The sequence below is a fragment of the Theobroma cacao genome, chromosome 7, assembly GCF_000208745.1.
Source record: "Theobroma cacao cultivar B97-61/B2 chromosome 7, Criollo_cocoa_genome_V2, whole genome shotgun sequence".
Classification (NCBI taxonomy): domain Eukaryota; kingdom Viridiplantae; phylum Streptophyta; class Magnoliopsida; order Malvales; family Malvaceae; genus Theobroma; species Theobroma cacao.
In genome coordinates this window covers 21,388,605-21,403,863 of record NC_030856.1, presented here as the reverse complement: position 1 = coordinate 21,403,863, position 15,259 = coordinate 21,388,605, and the positions used below count along the sequence as shown (strand labels likewise).

The 15,259-nt window shown below is 40.1% G+C and overlaps 1 protein-coding gene across 1 annotated transcript; it reads left to right on the top strand.

Annotated features, from left to right (window-relative positions):
* LOC18595009 (aspartic proteinase nepenthesin-1) lies at positions 12,270-14,981 on the top strand. The gene is made up of 2 exons (XM_018124021.1): positions 12,270-13,013; positions 13,991-14,981. The coding sequence occupies exons 1-2, from the start codon at positions 12,448-12,450 to the stop codon at positions 14,814-14,816; spliced, it is 1,392 nt and encodes a 463-aa protein (XP_017979510.1). The 5' UTR covers positions 12,270-12,447; the 3' UTR covers positions 14,817-14,981.

Genomic DNA, 15,259 nt, shown 5'->3' with positions numbered 1-15,259 from the left:
TGCGATTTGTGGTGAAGATCGACAACGTAGCCAACAGCTTTTTCCAAACTCAAATAAGCTCACTCTCAAGCAAGCTAGGTGGCACGTTTACTTGGCAGAGTTCGACTTCACCATGGAGTACAAACTGGGCACAACCAATCGAGTGGCAAATGCGCTGAGCCGTAAGGCAAAATTGGCAGCCATTAGCCAGGCACAGGATGATATGTTGGCCAATATCTGAGCAGGGCTTGCAGGAGATGCCACTGCCCAAGCCATCATCTAGTGCGCCAAGGAAGGCAAAACGTGGTGATTCTGGATGGATGGGGACTTACTCATGATTAAAGGGAATCGGATCTATGTGCCAAGATCTGAGGGGCTACGCAAGGAGATCATGCAGGAGCACCAAAATTCCTTGCGAGCCAGACATTCAGGAGCCTAGCAAACGAAAGCGCTGATCACGATACGCTACTACTAGCCTAAGTTGACTGAGGACATAGAGGCCTATGTGCGGACATGCTTGGTTTACCAACAGGACAAGGGCGAGCATCAGCATTCGACGAGCCTACTCGAGCCACTAGAGCTTCCAAACCAACTGTGGTAGTCTGTATCCTTTGATTTTATTACTAACTTGTCTACAACTAATAGTTATGGTGTGATTATGGTTATGGTGGATAAATTCAACAAGTACGAGACCTTTGTGCCGATTAGTAGGGAATGCCCAGTTGAAGAGGTAGCCCGAGTGTTCATGGTGCACATAGTCAAGCTGTGGGGTATGCCGAAAAGCTTGGTGAGCAATCAAGATATGCGATTCATGAGCAAATTTTAGACCAAGCTATTCACGCTGTTGGGGTCCAAGCTCCACTTTTCAACCAGCTTCCACCCCTAGATGAATGGGCAGATAGAGCTGGTGAACCACTTGCTGGAGATCTACTTGTGGCACTTTGTCCACAACACCCAGTCGATCTAGGCAAAGCTGCTGGATATCGCCCAGTTCAGCTACAACCTGCAACAATGTGAGCCAACGGGGAAGAGTCCCTTTGAGTTGGTAATGAGGTAGCAACCGATGACCTCGGAGGCCCTAGTCAATAGCTATTCAGGGCCAACGCCAGCCATCTTCCTATACGTCAAGGATTGGCAAGAGCAACGGGACTTGGCCAGGGCCAACCTTGAGCCCGTCACCCTAAAATACAAGAAGCGGGCAGATAGGCACCGACAGGATGTGAACTTCAACGTGGGGGACTTGGTGTTGGTGAAGCTTCACTTGGTTCTCCGCCACCTAAAGCTGCACAAAAGGCTAATCATGAGGTACAAGAGGCCCTTCCACATCGAGAAAAAGGTAAGCCACGCGACGTACAAGCTAAAGATGTCGCTTGAGCCTAAAGTACATTCAATCTTTCACATCAGAATGCTAAAATCCTACCATACCAACCCAGATGACCTGAATAGAAGCCTAAGCCAAAGGCATCCCATGGGGTAAAAAGCCTTTTATGATTGAGAGGGTCCTAAGGAGGAGGCACCACCAGCCGCAACATCAATACCTGGTCTAATGGAAAGGACAACCAGCGAGTAAAACAAGTTGAGAGCCGACCCAAGTGCTATAGCAATTCAAGGACCTGATGGAGTAGTTCCATGATCAGCAAGCAACAAAGGTGTTGCTAGCATAATTAGGGGAGAGTGTCACATCTATTTTGTGGTGAGGGGTAGGACAGCCCGACAACAAGAGTTTGGGCTTCGAGAGTAGGCAAGCCAGCTCGATGAGGGGCAAGCAACAAGGGCTGAAACCTTAATTTGGCACCAAAGGACTTGGAGGCATCGACATCAGAGAACGGATGAATGCGTAGGCCAAATAGCAGATTGGGCACGCGGGCTAGCGGGCATATTGGGCTTGTAAGCCAGCACGTAAATGGGACACGCAGACCAACAAAAAAAAAGCACGCAACGGAGCAAGCAAACTTAGGCGCGTGGGCTGCCTAGGCAGTCTACTTGATGCTCGGGAAACACTAGCTAGCCCGAGCCTACTGGGCAACCATTGCCTGCCATTGGCAACAGGACTAGGGGCGCGTCAAGAGGGCCCAACATGGCTCAAATTAGCTCCTAGCCATTAAGAATAAGCGTGTAACGGCTCCAAGGGGTCATAGGCTTATATAAACCCCTTAAGCCCCCTCATTTGAGGCTAATGACTCTTGTATTAAAATTCTTTACAATAAAAGCTCTCTTTGTTCCCTAGGCTCTCTCTCTTCTTGCTTGTGCTTGCCAAAAATGATTCTAACTTGTTAACTTGAGAAGGCTGCTAACCTTTCTAAGTGTCCTTGAGTAAGGCAAAGGTTAGATCGCACGGGTCAAGAGAAAACCACTATGACATTAGTACTATGTGCGCCTTTTGTGCAGTTTGCATCTGCCCTATGCTACCAAGCAAAGTTTTTCTCCTAGCACTACTATCCCACAAGCCGACACTGTGAAATACCCCAAAGCCCCCTCTAATATCTTAAATTGCGATTCGTGACAAAGGGACAGAGTGGTTGTAAGCGAGAAACAAAGGGAGGGGATAGCAACCCCAACTAGTTTCTCGTGAAAAAAAAATTTTTTAAATATAAAAGATGTTGTATGTAATAATTACATCATTTTCTTCTAATGGAAAGAAACAAGTTTTAATCACAAGACAAACTTTCCCCTTTCCTGCCTTAACTAATCTTTTTACTTTAAAATTCTAAGTACATACTAATAATTTTAACAAAGAAAATCATCCTAATGGATGAAAAAGCAATGCACTACTACTGTGCCCCTAATAAGTAGTGTCGCCACACCCTTCGACAATGCACTACTACCGTCATCTCCTTCTCTTGAGCCATGTAGCTTCACTCGATGCTGTTGAACTTTCGACTCTCATAGGCCACTGGGTAGCCTTACTGCATCAAGATCCTTTTTATGGCGTAGTTTGAGGCATCAATGTATACCTCATACGACACACTCGGGTCAAGCAGTTGCAACATAAGCTCCTCGATCATGGCCTGTTTCAGTCGCTGAAAAGCCTATTTGCAATCTGGACTTTAACGTCATGCTCGGTCCTTACACAGCAAGTTAGTCAGGGGTGCCATGATGTTGGAATAGCCACACACAAACTTGTGGTAGTATTTCGCAAGCCTTAGAAAACTCCTCAGTTGAGTCACCTTAGTAGGCTACTCTCACTCGTCGATAGCTTGGACCTTAGCCCCATCCATCCGAATCTGGCCTGCCTCAATGATGCGACCTAGGAATGAAATTTTCGACTGGACAAATGAGCACTTTTCCCATTTGATATATAGTTAGTACTATCGCAAGGGCTCAAACACCGCTCGTAAGTGCCCGATGTGCTCCACCATGGTCTTGCTATAGACAACAATGTCATCAAGATAGATCACCATAAACTTGTCAAGGAATGAAAATAGCACCTTGTTCATTAGGGTGCAATATGTTGCAAGGGCATTCGTCTAGTCGAAAGGCATCACTAGTGACTCGAAGCTATAGTAGCACGTCATGCAAGTAGTCTTCCCTTGGTCGCCTTCGACTATCCCCACTTGATAGTATCCAGACCATAGATCTAGTTTAGAGAAGACCTTGGCCTCACCTAACTAGTCGAACAACTCAGCAATGTTAAGGATCGGATAGTTATTTCTGATAGTCTGCTTGTTTAGTGCCTGATAGTCGATGCACAAACGCAACGATCCATCATGCTTCAGCTGAAAGAGGACAAGCACACCATAAAGTGCTTTACTCAGCCGAATAAAGCTTGCCTCAATCCATTCCATGAGCTGCTAGTGCAATTGGGGGTTCCATCCTGTAAAGTGCCTATGCGGGTGGCTGCGCATCCGAAACAAGCTCTATCTTGTGGTTTACTACCTGCTCAAGTGGCAAGCAGCTCGACAACTTGGCTAGTATCACATCCTCATACTCATCCAGCAAACTCGTTATCTCGCTAGGCACTAGTGCCGCCTCGCTCGGCTCGCCCTCATTCAAGGATAATGTGGCGATGTAGGTCTCCTCGCCTCTGCACACACCATTCGCAAGCTGTATGGCACTCAGTATCTTGGTCGCAGATTATTGTTTGTGCCTCCCCGGCACCACATATTGACCTCGAGGGTTAAGTAAAACAATGCAATTTGAGAATGGGACAACCATGGCATTAATACGGTCAAGGAAATCTAAACTAATAACGAAATCATAATCATCAAGAAGAATAAACTCAATGGATTCCTTACCTACCCACTCACGTAACCGCATGCTCACATTGCTTGCAATGTCTATGGCGGGGACTTCCTTACTGTTGACGATTTTGATATACGAAGCCACTGCTTTGGAGTCCAGCCTCAAAATCTTTGCTATTTCAACCAAAGTAAATAGGTCACTCGCTCCCGTGTCAACCAAGGCATTTAGTTTCTTGCTCGCCATCGTGATCTTTGTAAACATTAAGCCCTTACTATGGCTTGGCTTATGCTGTTTCAGTGCAACCAGTATCATGGTTCCCAACCTCTAAGTGTCACCTCGCTGCTGCCCATCATTGTCCTCCCGTGTAATGGCAGAAAGCTTGCTTCTTTTGGGTCAATCTCAGACCAAGTGTGGTCTGTCACATAAGAAACACTTTAAAGGTCCTTTCCCTTTCTCTTTCTCAACTCAACTGCGTTGGTCAATACCCTGAGTGTTAGTCTGTCCACCGGTAATGCCCCTCGATAGATATTTAGCACTGACCTGAGTCTTAGTGTTGCCTATACCCACATCCTTCTCAGCCCCTGATTTCTTAAACTCGATCAAAGATTCTACTGCAACCATCGCAGTAATGATGTCTTGAATCCACGACGTTAAAGCTCTTGCCTTGCCCACGATCTCAACTCGTCAAGGAAATAAAAAAGAGCTTATCGTTCTCCTAAGTCATTGATTTGCAGCATCAGTTAGGTGAATTCCTTCACATACTCCCAAACTCAAGTCCGCTGCATTAGGTGTCAATTTTTCAAGTGCCTTTTCTTGGGCATACTCAAGATAAAACTAAGCCTTCAGTCGCACAAAGTCAATCAATGTCAAGATGACAGCTCTATCATGCCTCTCGTTACACCTCCTATGCCACCACAAACATGCCAAGTCAGTAAGATACATAAATGCCATGTTAATTTTTTTACCGTCATTGGCAATGTTAGTGACCCGAAAATATTACTCCATCTCCCATAAAAAGTTATAAATGGTCAGGGTACTTTGCTGGCCCTTAAACTCTTTCAGTTTAGGGACGTCCACCTTGCTAGTTGACTGCATGGCCAGCAGCCTTCCCCTAAGGAGTGGCTTGCACATCTCAAGCTCTCACCTTAGCTCACTCATTTAGTGCCTTAGCTACTCGACCTCAGCTTCTCGTCTAGCATTACGCTGGGTTAGTGCCTCGAGAGTCTCATTGAGGACAGTCTGTAGCTCCTTTCGTAGCTCAGACATCTATTCCTCGAACTCGTCCATTCGAACCTCGCTAGCCTCGCAATAATCAACCAGCTTTACTACACACTTCTCTTACCGTGGCAGCCTACACTCTACCACTGTGAAGAGATCTCTCGACAAAGACTTCTTCACCCTACCCGAACGTACCTCTCTCATATCAGGGGTGGAAGCAACACCTTCGGTTTCTGCTTCAAATCTTGTGTTTGCCATTGCCACTTTGATACCAAGTGTCATGAGGATTTTCTCTTGACCCGTGCAGCCTAACCTTTACTTTACTCAAAAGCTCTTAGAAAGGCTAGCAACCTTCTCAATTGAAACAAGTTAGGATCGTTTAAGGCAAGCACAAGTAAAAAGAAAGAGCTTAGGGAACAAAGAGAAAGCTTTTATTTCATAGAATTCAAGTACATGAGTCATTATGCTTAAATGAAAGGTCTTAAGGGGTATTTATAAGCTTTAAACCCCTTAAAGCCATTACAAGGCCATTTCTAATGGCTAAGGGCTATTTTAAGCCCTATTGGACCCTCTTAATATGCCACAGCCACTGTTCCTAATGGTAGGAAACGACTGCCTCGCAAGCTTCGGGCTAGCCAGTGGTTCTCGCGCATCAAACAAACTAATTGGGAAGCCCGATCGCATCAATTTGGCGTCAGTATAACTGCTATGTTGCGTGCCTTTTTCTTGTTGGCCTACATGCCCAGTTTATCTATTGACTCGTGCGTTCATTTACCCTCGAGTGCCACTTCCCTCAAGCCACAGTGTTGTCCTAGAATCAAACTGGAGTTTCAGCTCCTGTTGCTCGTCCATCATCAAGCTGGCTTGCCCACTCTCAAGCTGGCTCGCCCACTCTAAAACGTCAATCCCTAGCCATCGAGCTAGCCCGTCCTCACCATAAAACGGGTATAACACCAATGTCACGCCCATTTTGTGGTGAAAGGTGGGACAGCCTGATGACAAGGGTTCGGGGCTCTAGAGTAGGCAAACCAGCTTAAAGATGGGCGAACAACAAAGGTTGAAACTCCAATTTGGCATCAAGGGACTTGAAGGCATCGACACTCGTGAGCGGATGAGCACACAGGCCAGCTAGAAGACTGGGCATGCGTGCCAGCAGGCAGATTGGGCACGCAAGCTAGCACGTAGACGAGGCGCGCAAACTAGCAAGAAAAGAACGGGTAACAGAGCAAGCAGACTGGCACAAAATTGGGACACGTAGGCTACTTAAGCAGTCTGCCTGATGCACGGGAAACACTGGCTAGTCCTAGTCTTGTTAGGCAGCCATTGCCTGCCGTTGGCAACAGGACCAAAGGCACGTCAAAAGGGCCTAGCATGGTCAAATCAGCTCCTAACTGTTGGGAATAAGCTTGTAAAGGGTCATAGGCTTATATAAACCCCTTAAGCCCCCTCATTTGAGGCTAATGACTCTTGTATTGAAATTCTTTGCAATAAAAGCTCTTTCTTTGTTCCCTAAACTCTTTCTCTCTCTTCTTGCTTGTGCTTGTCAAAAGCAATCCTAACTTGTTAACTTGAGAAGGCTGCTAGCCTTTCTAAGTGCCTTTGAGTAAGGCAAAAGCTAAACCACACGGGTCAAGAAAAAACTCTCGTGACACTAGTACTATGTGCACCTTCTGTGCAGCTTGCATCTGCCCTATGCTACAAAGCGGAGTTTTTCTCCTAGCAATACTGTCCCACAAGCTGACACTATGAGATACCCTAGAGCCCCCTCTAATATCCTAAATTGTGATTCGTGACAAAAGGACAGAATGGTTGCGAGCAAGAAACAAAGGGAGGGGAAAGAAACCCCAACTGGTTTCTCTTGGAGAAAAAACTCAAAAAATATAAAAGATGTTGCATGTTATAATTACATCATTTTCTTCTAATAGAAAGAAACAAGTTTTAATCACAAGACAAACTTTCCCCTTTCCTACCTTAACTAATCTTTTTACTTTACAATTCTAAGTACTTACTAACAATTTTCTAAGTACAAAGGAAATCATCCTAATGGATGAAAAAGCAAACCTATAAATACATCAACAGAAAAAAGAAAGGAGTCAAATGAATCTGTACATGCAAGACTGTTAGTATCTATCTATAATATGTATGTTTTATCATTGCAGTTGAATTATGTACCTTTGGAAGCTTATGAAACATCATCTTTAAAGTAATTATGATTCTTTTTTTTTTTTTTGGAGTCTCAACAACATCAATATTAACTAAAAAGGATCAATATAAGATTATTTCATCTTTTCTTCCTCAGGTCAAGGAGTGGCAAACATGCTTATAATATAACATTGTTATCATTTTCATTATATAATAACTTAATTATAAGTTTTTCTATATTTTTATAAGCATCAATTTTATTATTTTCATGGCTTATATTTTTCTAAAATGTAAAAAGTCTATTAACTGTGCTAAAAATACCTAAACAAAATAACAAGTGTAAATCTACTAACAAAAGAAACAGGCTGCGGAGCATGCCTCACCTGGAGTTAGATAATTCTTCTTTCCTTTACCTCCCCTGCTGGGCTTTCGCTTCTTTCGCTTTGTCTGGGCCGTGCGCCCTACTACATCTCTTGTTATCCGTCTCCAAAAATTAAATGCGCTTGCTCGGAGTGCAACCTGGACCTCCAGGCAAGCCAGACACGCTTTCAGCACGACTCCCTTCCTTATCCCATTATTCATTTTTTCCTTTTTTTTTTAACTTAAATCCTTCTTTTCTCTTTTCGTTTCTTTCCTTTTTTCCATTTTTTTTCTTTCCTTTGCATCTTTTTTTCTCTTTTGTTTCCTTTGTTTTCATGTTTTTCATTCTTTCCTGTGCTTCCTTTTTCTCTTTTCTTTTCTTTTTTGCATTTTTTTTGTTTCTTTGCTTGTTATTTCTTTCTTTCATTTTTCTTTCTCTCCCTGCTGAAAACTACACCGTTTGGGGCTTAATGTTGCTAACCTAAAAAACTAAAACCCCATAGCCTCCTCTTCTTATCTTCCCTCTCTCTCTTTTCCTTTCTCTAAAAATTTCCAAGAACCGCCCTTATGTGCTACATTTCCACACTGCTGTCGCACCCAGCAGCCCTCTCTCCTCCATTGCTCTCCTTGTCACCGTAGCAAACAACCTAGAGACTACCTTGAAAGACCCGAAACCAAGAACCCCAAAGGAACCTTAGAATACCCGCGGCTGAAACTCCCCTTTCCGTTCTCTTTTTGGTATTCTCTGGATGTTTGTCTGTCGGTTATATTTTGTGGATGGGTTTCTTTTTTTCGTTGGTATGACGCTGTTAGAATTTTAGGGTTCTCCTCTCTTTATTCTCCCTTTGGTTTTTATTTTTTGTCCTTTTTATAAGTGGGAAGAGGGTTTTGAAAACGCCTCTCGCGTGCTTGCTGCCTAACCCCTAGACCTTTCACAAATTAAGGGGAGGGAGAATAAGGTGACTGCCAAAAGGAAAAAACCATTAGCTAAAAGTGGAGTTGCTTTGGGTAGATTATTTTTTGGGAGAAAGAGAAGGCTGACTGCCATGGCAGGCAGCCAGCTAGCAAATTCAGAAATTTTTTTTTTTAATATGAAAAGGGCAGGGCCCTAGCTTCAGATTGCTTTATATCCATCCTATAGGAAGAAGTTTTACGAAAGAAGAACCAATTAAGAATTTTTTAGCAATTGTTTCTTTTAACTAATTACATTTTGGCATACTAACTAACTCCTCTTGCCCTAATGCGTTATCGATATAATTGTTTTCTATTTGCTAGCTTCTGGATAATATATGATTCTCCACTATTTTGTACATGATTTGTTTTCTATTAGCTGAGGTGAGGGTACTCTGGCACCTTGAGTTTTGAAATTTTCCTTCAAAACGATATATAGACTGTAAATGAAAATGAAATATTGCATAAAGATGATGGATGTCTAATGGCAATTTACTTGCAAATAGAGGAATCTTTGGTTGAGCTTTGATACCAAATTGAGGTGTTGTCAGGAGGTGAATACAGAGTAGATATTATAGAGAAATTACAGGGAAAAAGGGAAAAAAAGAGAGAGGAAATTAAGTAGAAAAATAATAGAAGAAACAAAGTAAAAAAATTGGAGATGAATACAATAAGGAAAACTCACATTCAATATGACAATATGTACCCAAAAATGAACCTAGATTCAGTATTTCAAAGTTGTTGACAACTCAAAGCCGAATACTATTAGAAACTAAAGCAACATAAAATAATTTTATGCAAAGTTGAGATAATGTGAATTATCAAATATAAGACTAATGCTTTGATGTCCAACAATTAAAAAAAAAAAAGCACAAATTGCATTACAATTAGATAACCTAATTAATAAACTTTCCTTGTGTCTTAAAAGGCATGCGTGTTAGCCATTGGGATACAGGGATCAAAATGCTATCCAAGGCATAGAAACTAACCTAATTAATAATCTAAAATATATATTAGGTAGTTTACGATGTGTTTTGTTTTATGCATCATGATTAATGGTAGATCTAGAATTTTGTATGAAAGGTGATGAGTAATCATACAAAATCATAGATCAAGTTAATAATTCAATCCGAAGTAAAAAAATTAATCATTTTTAAAATAAAACTAAATTATAACATAAAATTTCATTAACAATTTAAATATAAATTTTCAAATTCACTAATATAAATAGATATAAAGTAGAAAAAATAATATTAGATTTTCAATATAAGCATCTTAAGTTGTGCTCAATGTGCTTTCATGCTTTTTAATTCATTTATGACTAAATCTGTGTCAATGATCAATCTCTTTCTTAATGTAAAAAATAATTGAATTAGCAAAAAGATCATCTTCCATCTTATTACGCAATCTCGTCTTTACAATTTTTTTAACTAAAAATACACGTTTTGTGATTGCTATAGATACAGAAACTGAAAAACTTAAGATAAGTCAAACCAAATGATCTAGGAAAGGATATACCATTGATTTTTTTGTGTTTGACATTCAGTGGCGTAGCTTTGAGAAAGGTGAAATACTTTGCAAACATGGATCTTACCCAATATCAGTTTAAAATGCTCCAATTCATATTTATATGCAATTAAACAATCTAAGAAAAAATATACAACTGAGTTTTTTGCTTTTAACATTGACATAGCTTTATGAGCTAAGGGAAAAAAGGAAAGAATATAATTTCAAAATTTGAGCTAAGGAAAAAAGGAAAAGAAAAATAATTTCAAAATTTAGATTTAGAAAGGATTGAACTTAAGCATTCAAAATTTAAGATAAATTCCTTCCCACTATTCCAAATCAATTTTTTTTATTATTTACTTAGAGATGACGAAGTTATATATTCTGACTTTTATACACATAAAAATTTAAAAAAAATTAAAAACTACCGTCAGGCCTATGATAATGGCTAAAACTAGTTTTTGTTTGATTTTCTTGTTCTTTTTGTCAGAAGTTGCATTTGCTTCGGTTTCTAAATTCTATGTCCAGATTAGGGTAATAGAGAGCAACTCAACTCATTGAATGTGGACTTAGAGCAAAATCACCGCCTAAACAGGATTAAATCGAGTATAATAATAATATGTCCCGATCGGATTGGAAGGATTTTCAAAGTCGAAGCGCGCAAGAAACAACAACGCCAGATTTTGCCGAAAAGATGTTGGGTGTTTATTGGGTGCAAACTGGCATTTAGGTTGCTTTCACTCCATTCTTTCTAATTCCTTATGACACGCTTCTTTGCTTTTTCCAGCGGGAAACCAAAGGATCCCAAGCTGCACCACATTCCTTAATTCATGTTCCATTTGACTAAATCTGAACTTGTCGTTATCCAGCTTTCCCATTCCACGAGTCGACATATTGGATTGTTAAATCGGTATTGCAATAGATTTCAGGCTTCATGCTTTGCCTAAAGTGCAGTGTCCCCTTCCACGAGCTATCTTGAACTGAGTAAAATTACTCAAGACTTGAGAGTTTGGTTTCGATATGATACCCCATTAATTTTGAAACAATGGTTTTATAGTTACTAGCTCTCTAACTTGATAATAAGAAATCTTAAAGAGATCAAGATTATGGAGAATAGAATTCGACTTGTCCTATTAATAATTCAAATCAGTGCATCTTTTGTGAAGCTTTGTCAAAGCTTTATATTGACGTTTATTTGCAGGCACCCACCGCTTTATGTAACTAAACTAATAATCAATATATGCAATTACAAATTATCGTAATATTACTTTTTCATTTTCAATTATAGACTATAACTTTTTTGTATATGGAATTTTTAGTACATGAACTTGCCTTAGTCTTCACCTATTAAAAGTTATAAAATGAAAAATATGATAAACACAACTATTACAACATGAATTATTATAGAAACTTTAATAGATTATTTAATGTTATTAAATATTAATAGACTAATAGTCGCTATTCTATTTATTATCATAATTAAGAAAGATAAACTACAGAGTTAAATAAAAAAATAATAGTAAAGAAAATAGACTTTAACAGACTATTTAAAGTTATTAAATATTAATAGACTAATAGTTGGTGTTCTATTTATTATCATAATTAAGAAGGATATACTCCAAAGTTAAATAAAAATGTAACAATAAAGAAAAGAGACTTTAACCGATGGCTTAAAGTTATTAAATATTAATAGACTAATCTATTTATTATCATAATTAAGAAGGATAACCAGAATAAAAAAAATGAATTAATTAGTTAGAACAATAAAAAAAAAAAACCAGAAAGGAGTTGAGAGAGACAGAGAATTCAACCTTGAAAATTAATAATCAATTAATTAGTTGGAATTATTGCAACTAAAATGTATGCCAAAATGAGAGGTGGGGGATGGGATGTGTAGTTGAAGCGACAAAAGGAGGTTATTTATAAGTCGTAGCCCATTTGGAGAATTAAAGGCGCCTCACTTTGTAACAGAGCTTCGGTATTCATTGCAAACAGCCAGAATAAACTTGGATTGCATTACATGTCCTCCAAGCAATAAAAACAACTCAAATCTCTCTAATTGATTTCCTGTCTCTTTTCTCTCCCCTTTCTTTTGTTCTGCCTAGAATCATGAAGGGGTGGCTGATTCCCCTCCTTTTCATCGTCTTGCCTTCCATTGTTCAAGCTCAAGATTCCATCAAGTTGGAGCTACTACATAGGCATGCTCCTCAGCTCCACGCTAGGCCTAAAACTCAGCACGAGCGCCTCAAGGACCTTGTTCACCATGACTTTATCCGCCACAACAGGCGCCAAGCCTGGGAGACACCCAAAACAACAACAGCAACAGCCAGCAAAACCAATGCAGCCATTCAAATGCCACTCAGCGCAGGTAGAGATTTTGGAATAGGCCAGTACGTTACCACCTTCAAAGTTGGGACGCCATCGCAGAAATTTAGGTTGATCGTGGACACAGGGAGTGATTTAACATGGATCAATTGTAGATATCGCTGTGCCCGAGGAGATAATTGTACCACACAGGAGCGGGGGATAAAGCGAGGGAGGGTGTTCCGTGCTCATCTATCCTCTTCCTTTAGGCCAATTCCTTGCTTTTCACAGATGTGTAAAGTTGAGCTTAGAAATCTTTTCTCTCTTACGATCTGTCCTACTCCACTTACTCCCTGCGCTTATGACTACAGGTATCTTCACTTCCAATCTTGATTCTGAAATTCAACTTGATTAAATTAGAGGAGCCAAAAATGGAGTTAATCTGATTTATGACTCGTCAAGAAACAATTGTTGGTAATAGTTGACCTCAGCTGATCTAGATTTTTCTATTTTACCAGTTGTGAGGATATATAATTGCTTCCATTCGCTCATATAAATCCAAATTCACTTGGATAACAGTGGGTGTAGTAATGGTTATTGAGGCGGAGGGGAGAAGAAGGGGAAGATTCAACTAAAAGTAGTTTGCAGTTTTGTCCTTTTCTATCGGTGGAGTCTAGTCCAACCTAAAATGGTCGGCATTTGACTTTTCAATTAAATTTCTAAAGTTGGCTTTGGAAAGTAGAGCTTTTGAACGTAAGTGCTGTTAGGAGTTACTAGCTACTTAGGCTCTTTGTGATATTTATCTCCATTATGGTTATAGCTTCTTTTGATCACAGCCATAAAGTTGTGTGGCATGTCGCATCGAGGTCCCAGCCTGAATAGTAGTTGGGCCTTAAATGCAGAGAAACAGGGTAGGCTAAGTCCCATCTAAGTTCCCAACTCACTAGCTGTCTGGATAGTCTGCTCAATATGGATTCGGAAAGCAAGAAAACTAGTCTCAGCTTAAATTAGCAGGTCAGCCTACCTGCAGATGCTACAACCCATTGCCCTCTTAACTACATACAGCACAACATTTTAATGGCAGTTATTGTTTGTAGGTAAGGTTCACAAGACCCACAATTTTTGTACCAGAAGTAGAACTTGTACTCCTGGAGTGGGGTCGTATTTATTTATGGTCTGTCGCAGGCATTAAATCTGATTTTTGGAAAAGCAAAATCTAGTCCCTCTCTACTCTAGTCTATAGTGGGTAGTGGAGAGACGTGTCTGATCTGCTCTCCCTCGTGATATTGAAAATGTAGACTAATTGGTTGTTTACCAGATTTAATTCCTTGAAACTTGTTTTGAACAGGTACATAGATGGGTCTGATACAATGGGCGTTTTTGCTAACGAAAGCGTCACTGTTGGCCTCACGAATAGTAGGATGGCGAGACTACATGATGTGCTAATTGGGTGTAGTGATTCTTCCCAGGGCCGAACTGTTAAGAATGTTGATGGTGTGCTGGGGTTAGCCAATAGCAAGTATTCTTTTGCAACAAAAGCTGCGGAAAGATGGGGTGGAAAGTTCTCTTATTGCTTGGTGGATCACTTAAGCCACATAAATGCCTCCAATTATCTCATCTTCGGTGCAAATAACAACCAATTAACAGTATTGGGCAACACTCGCTACACCAGGCTAGAGCTCAATTTGGTGAGTTTTTCGTATGCTGTAAATGTTCAGGGAATCTCCATTGGAGGCAAAATGTTGGATATACCACTCCAAGTATGGGACACAAGGAAAGGGGGTGGAACAATCCTTGACTCCGGCACTAGTCTGTCATTTTTGACGGATCCAGCATACCAGCCGGTGATGGCAGCGATCAAGATGTCAGTTTCCAAATACCCACAAGTGAAGTTGCATGGGGTACCAATGGAGTATTGCTTCAACTCTACTGGTTTTGATGAGACTTTGGTCCCAAAATTAATTATTCACTTTGCAGATGGAGCTCGGTTTGAGCCACATTGGAGGAGCTATGTCATTTCAGCTGCTGATGGAGTTAGGTGTCTTGGATTTTTGCCAGCACGTTTTCCTAGCGTATCAGTTATTGGAAATATTATGCAACAAAATTATTTATGGGAATTTGATTTGGAGGGGAACAAATTGCGTTTTGCTCCGTCATCTTGCACTACTAGATAGTCTTTGTTTCACATATTGTTACTAATTCTTTGTAATTCCTCAATTTCTCACTTTTTGCTCTCTCGTGTATTGATTTGACTTATACATGGCCTGTCTCTTTGTTCTAATATTTTTGGTGTTTGAATCAAAACTCTATGTCTCGCCCATTTCAAGCGGACAGAGGAATTAAGGCCTTGGTTGCTAGAGTCAAGTCAAGAAAGATATTATTTCTTCCACTCTTTGGTAATAGACAAAAACAGTGAAGACATATAATTGAGGTCATTGCTCACTAATAATTGTGTGAAGTAAATTAATATCTTTGCATTTATTGTTAGGATTCGACTTCATTCTTGGATATGAAATTAATCAAGAAATTAATTATATAATGCAATGAAAAAATAAATTAACATTTAATTAGAGAAACAGTCGAATCCTGTAAGATAAATATTTATGTTTTTTATATA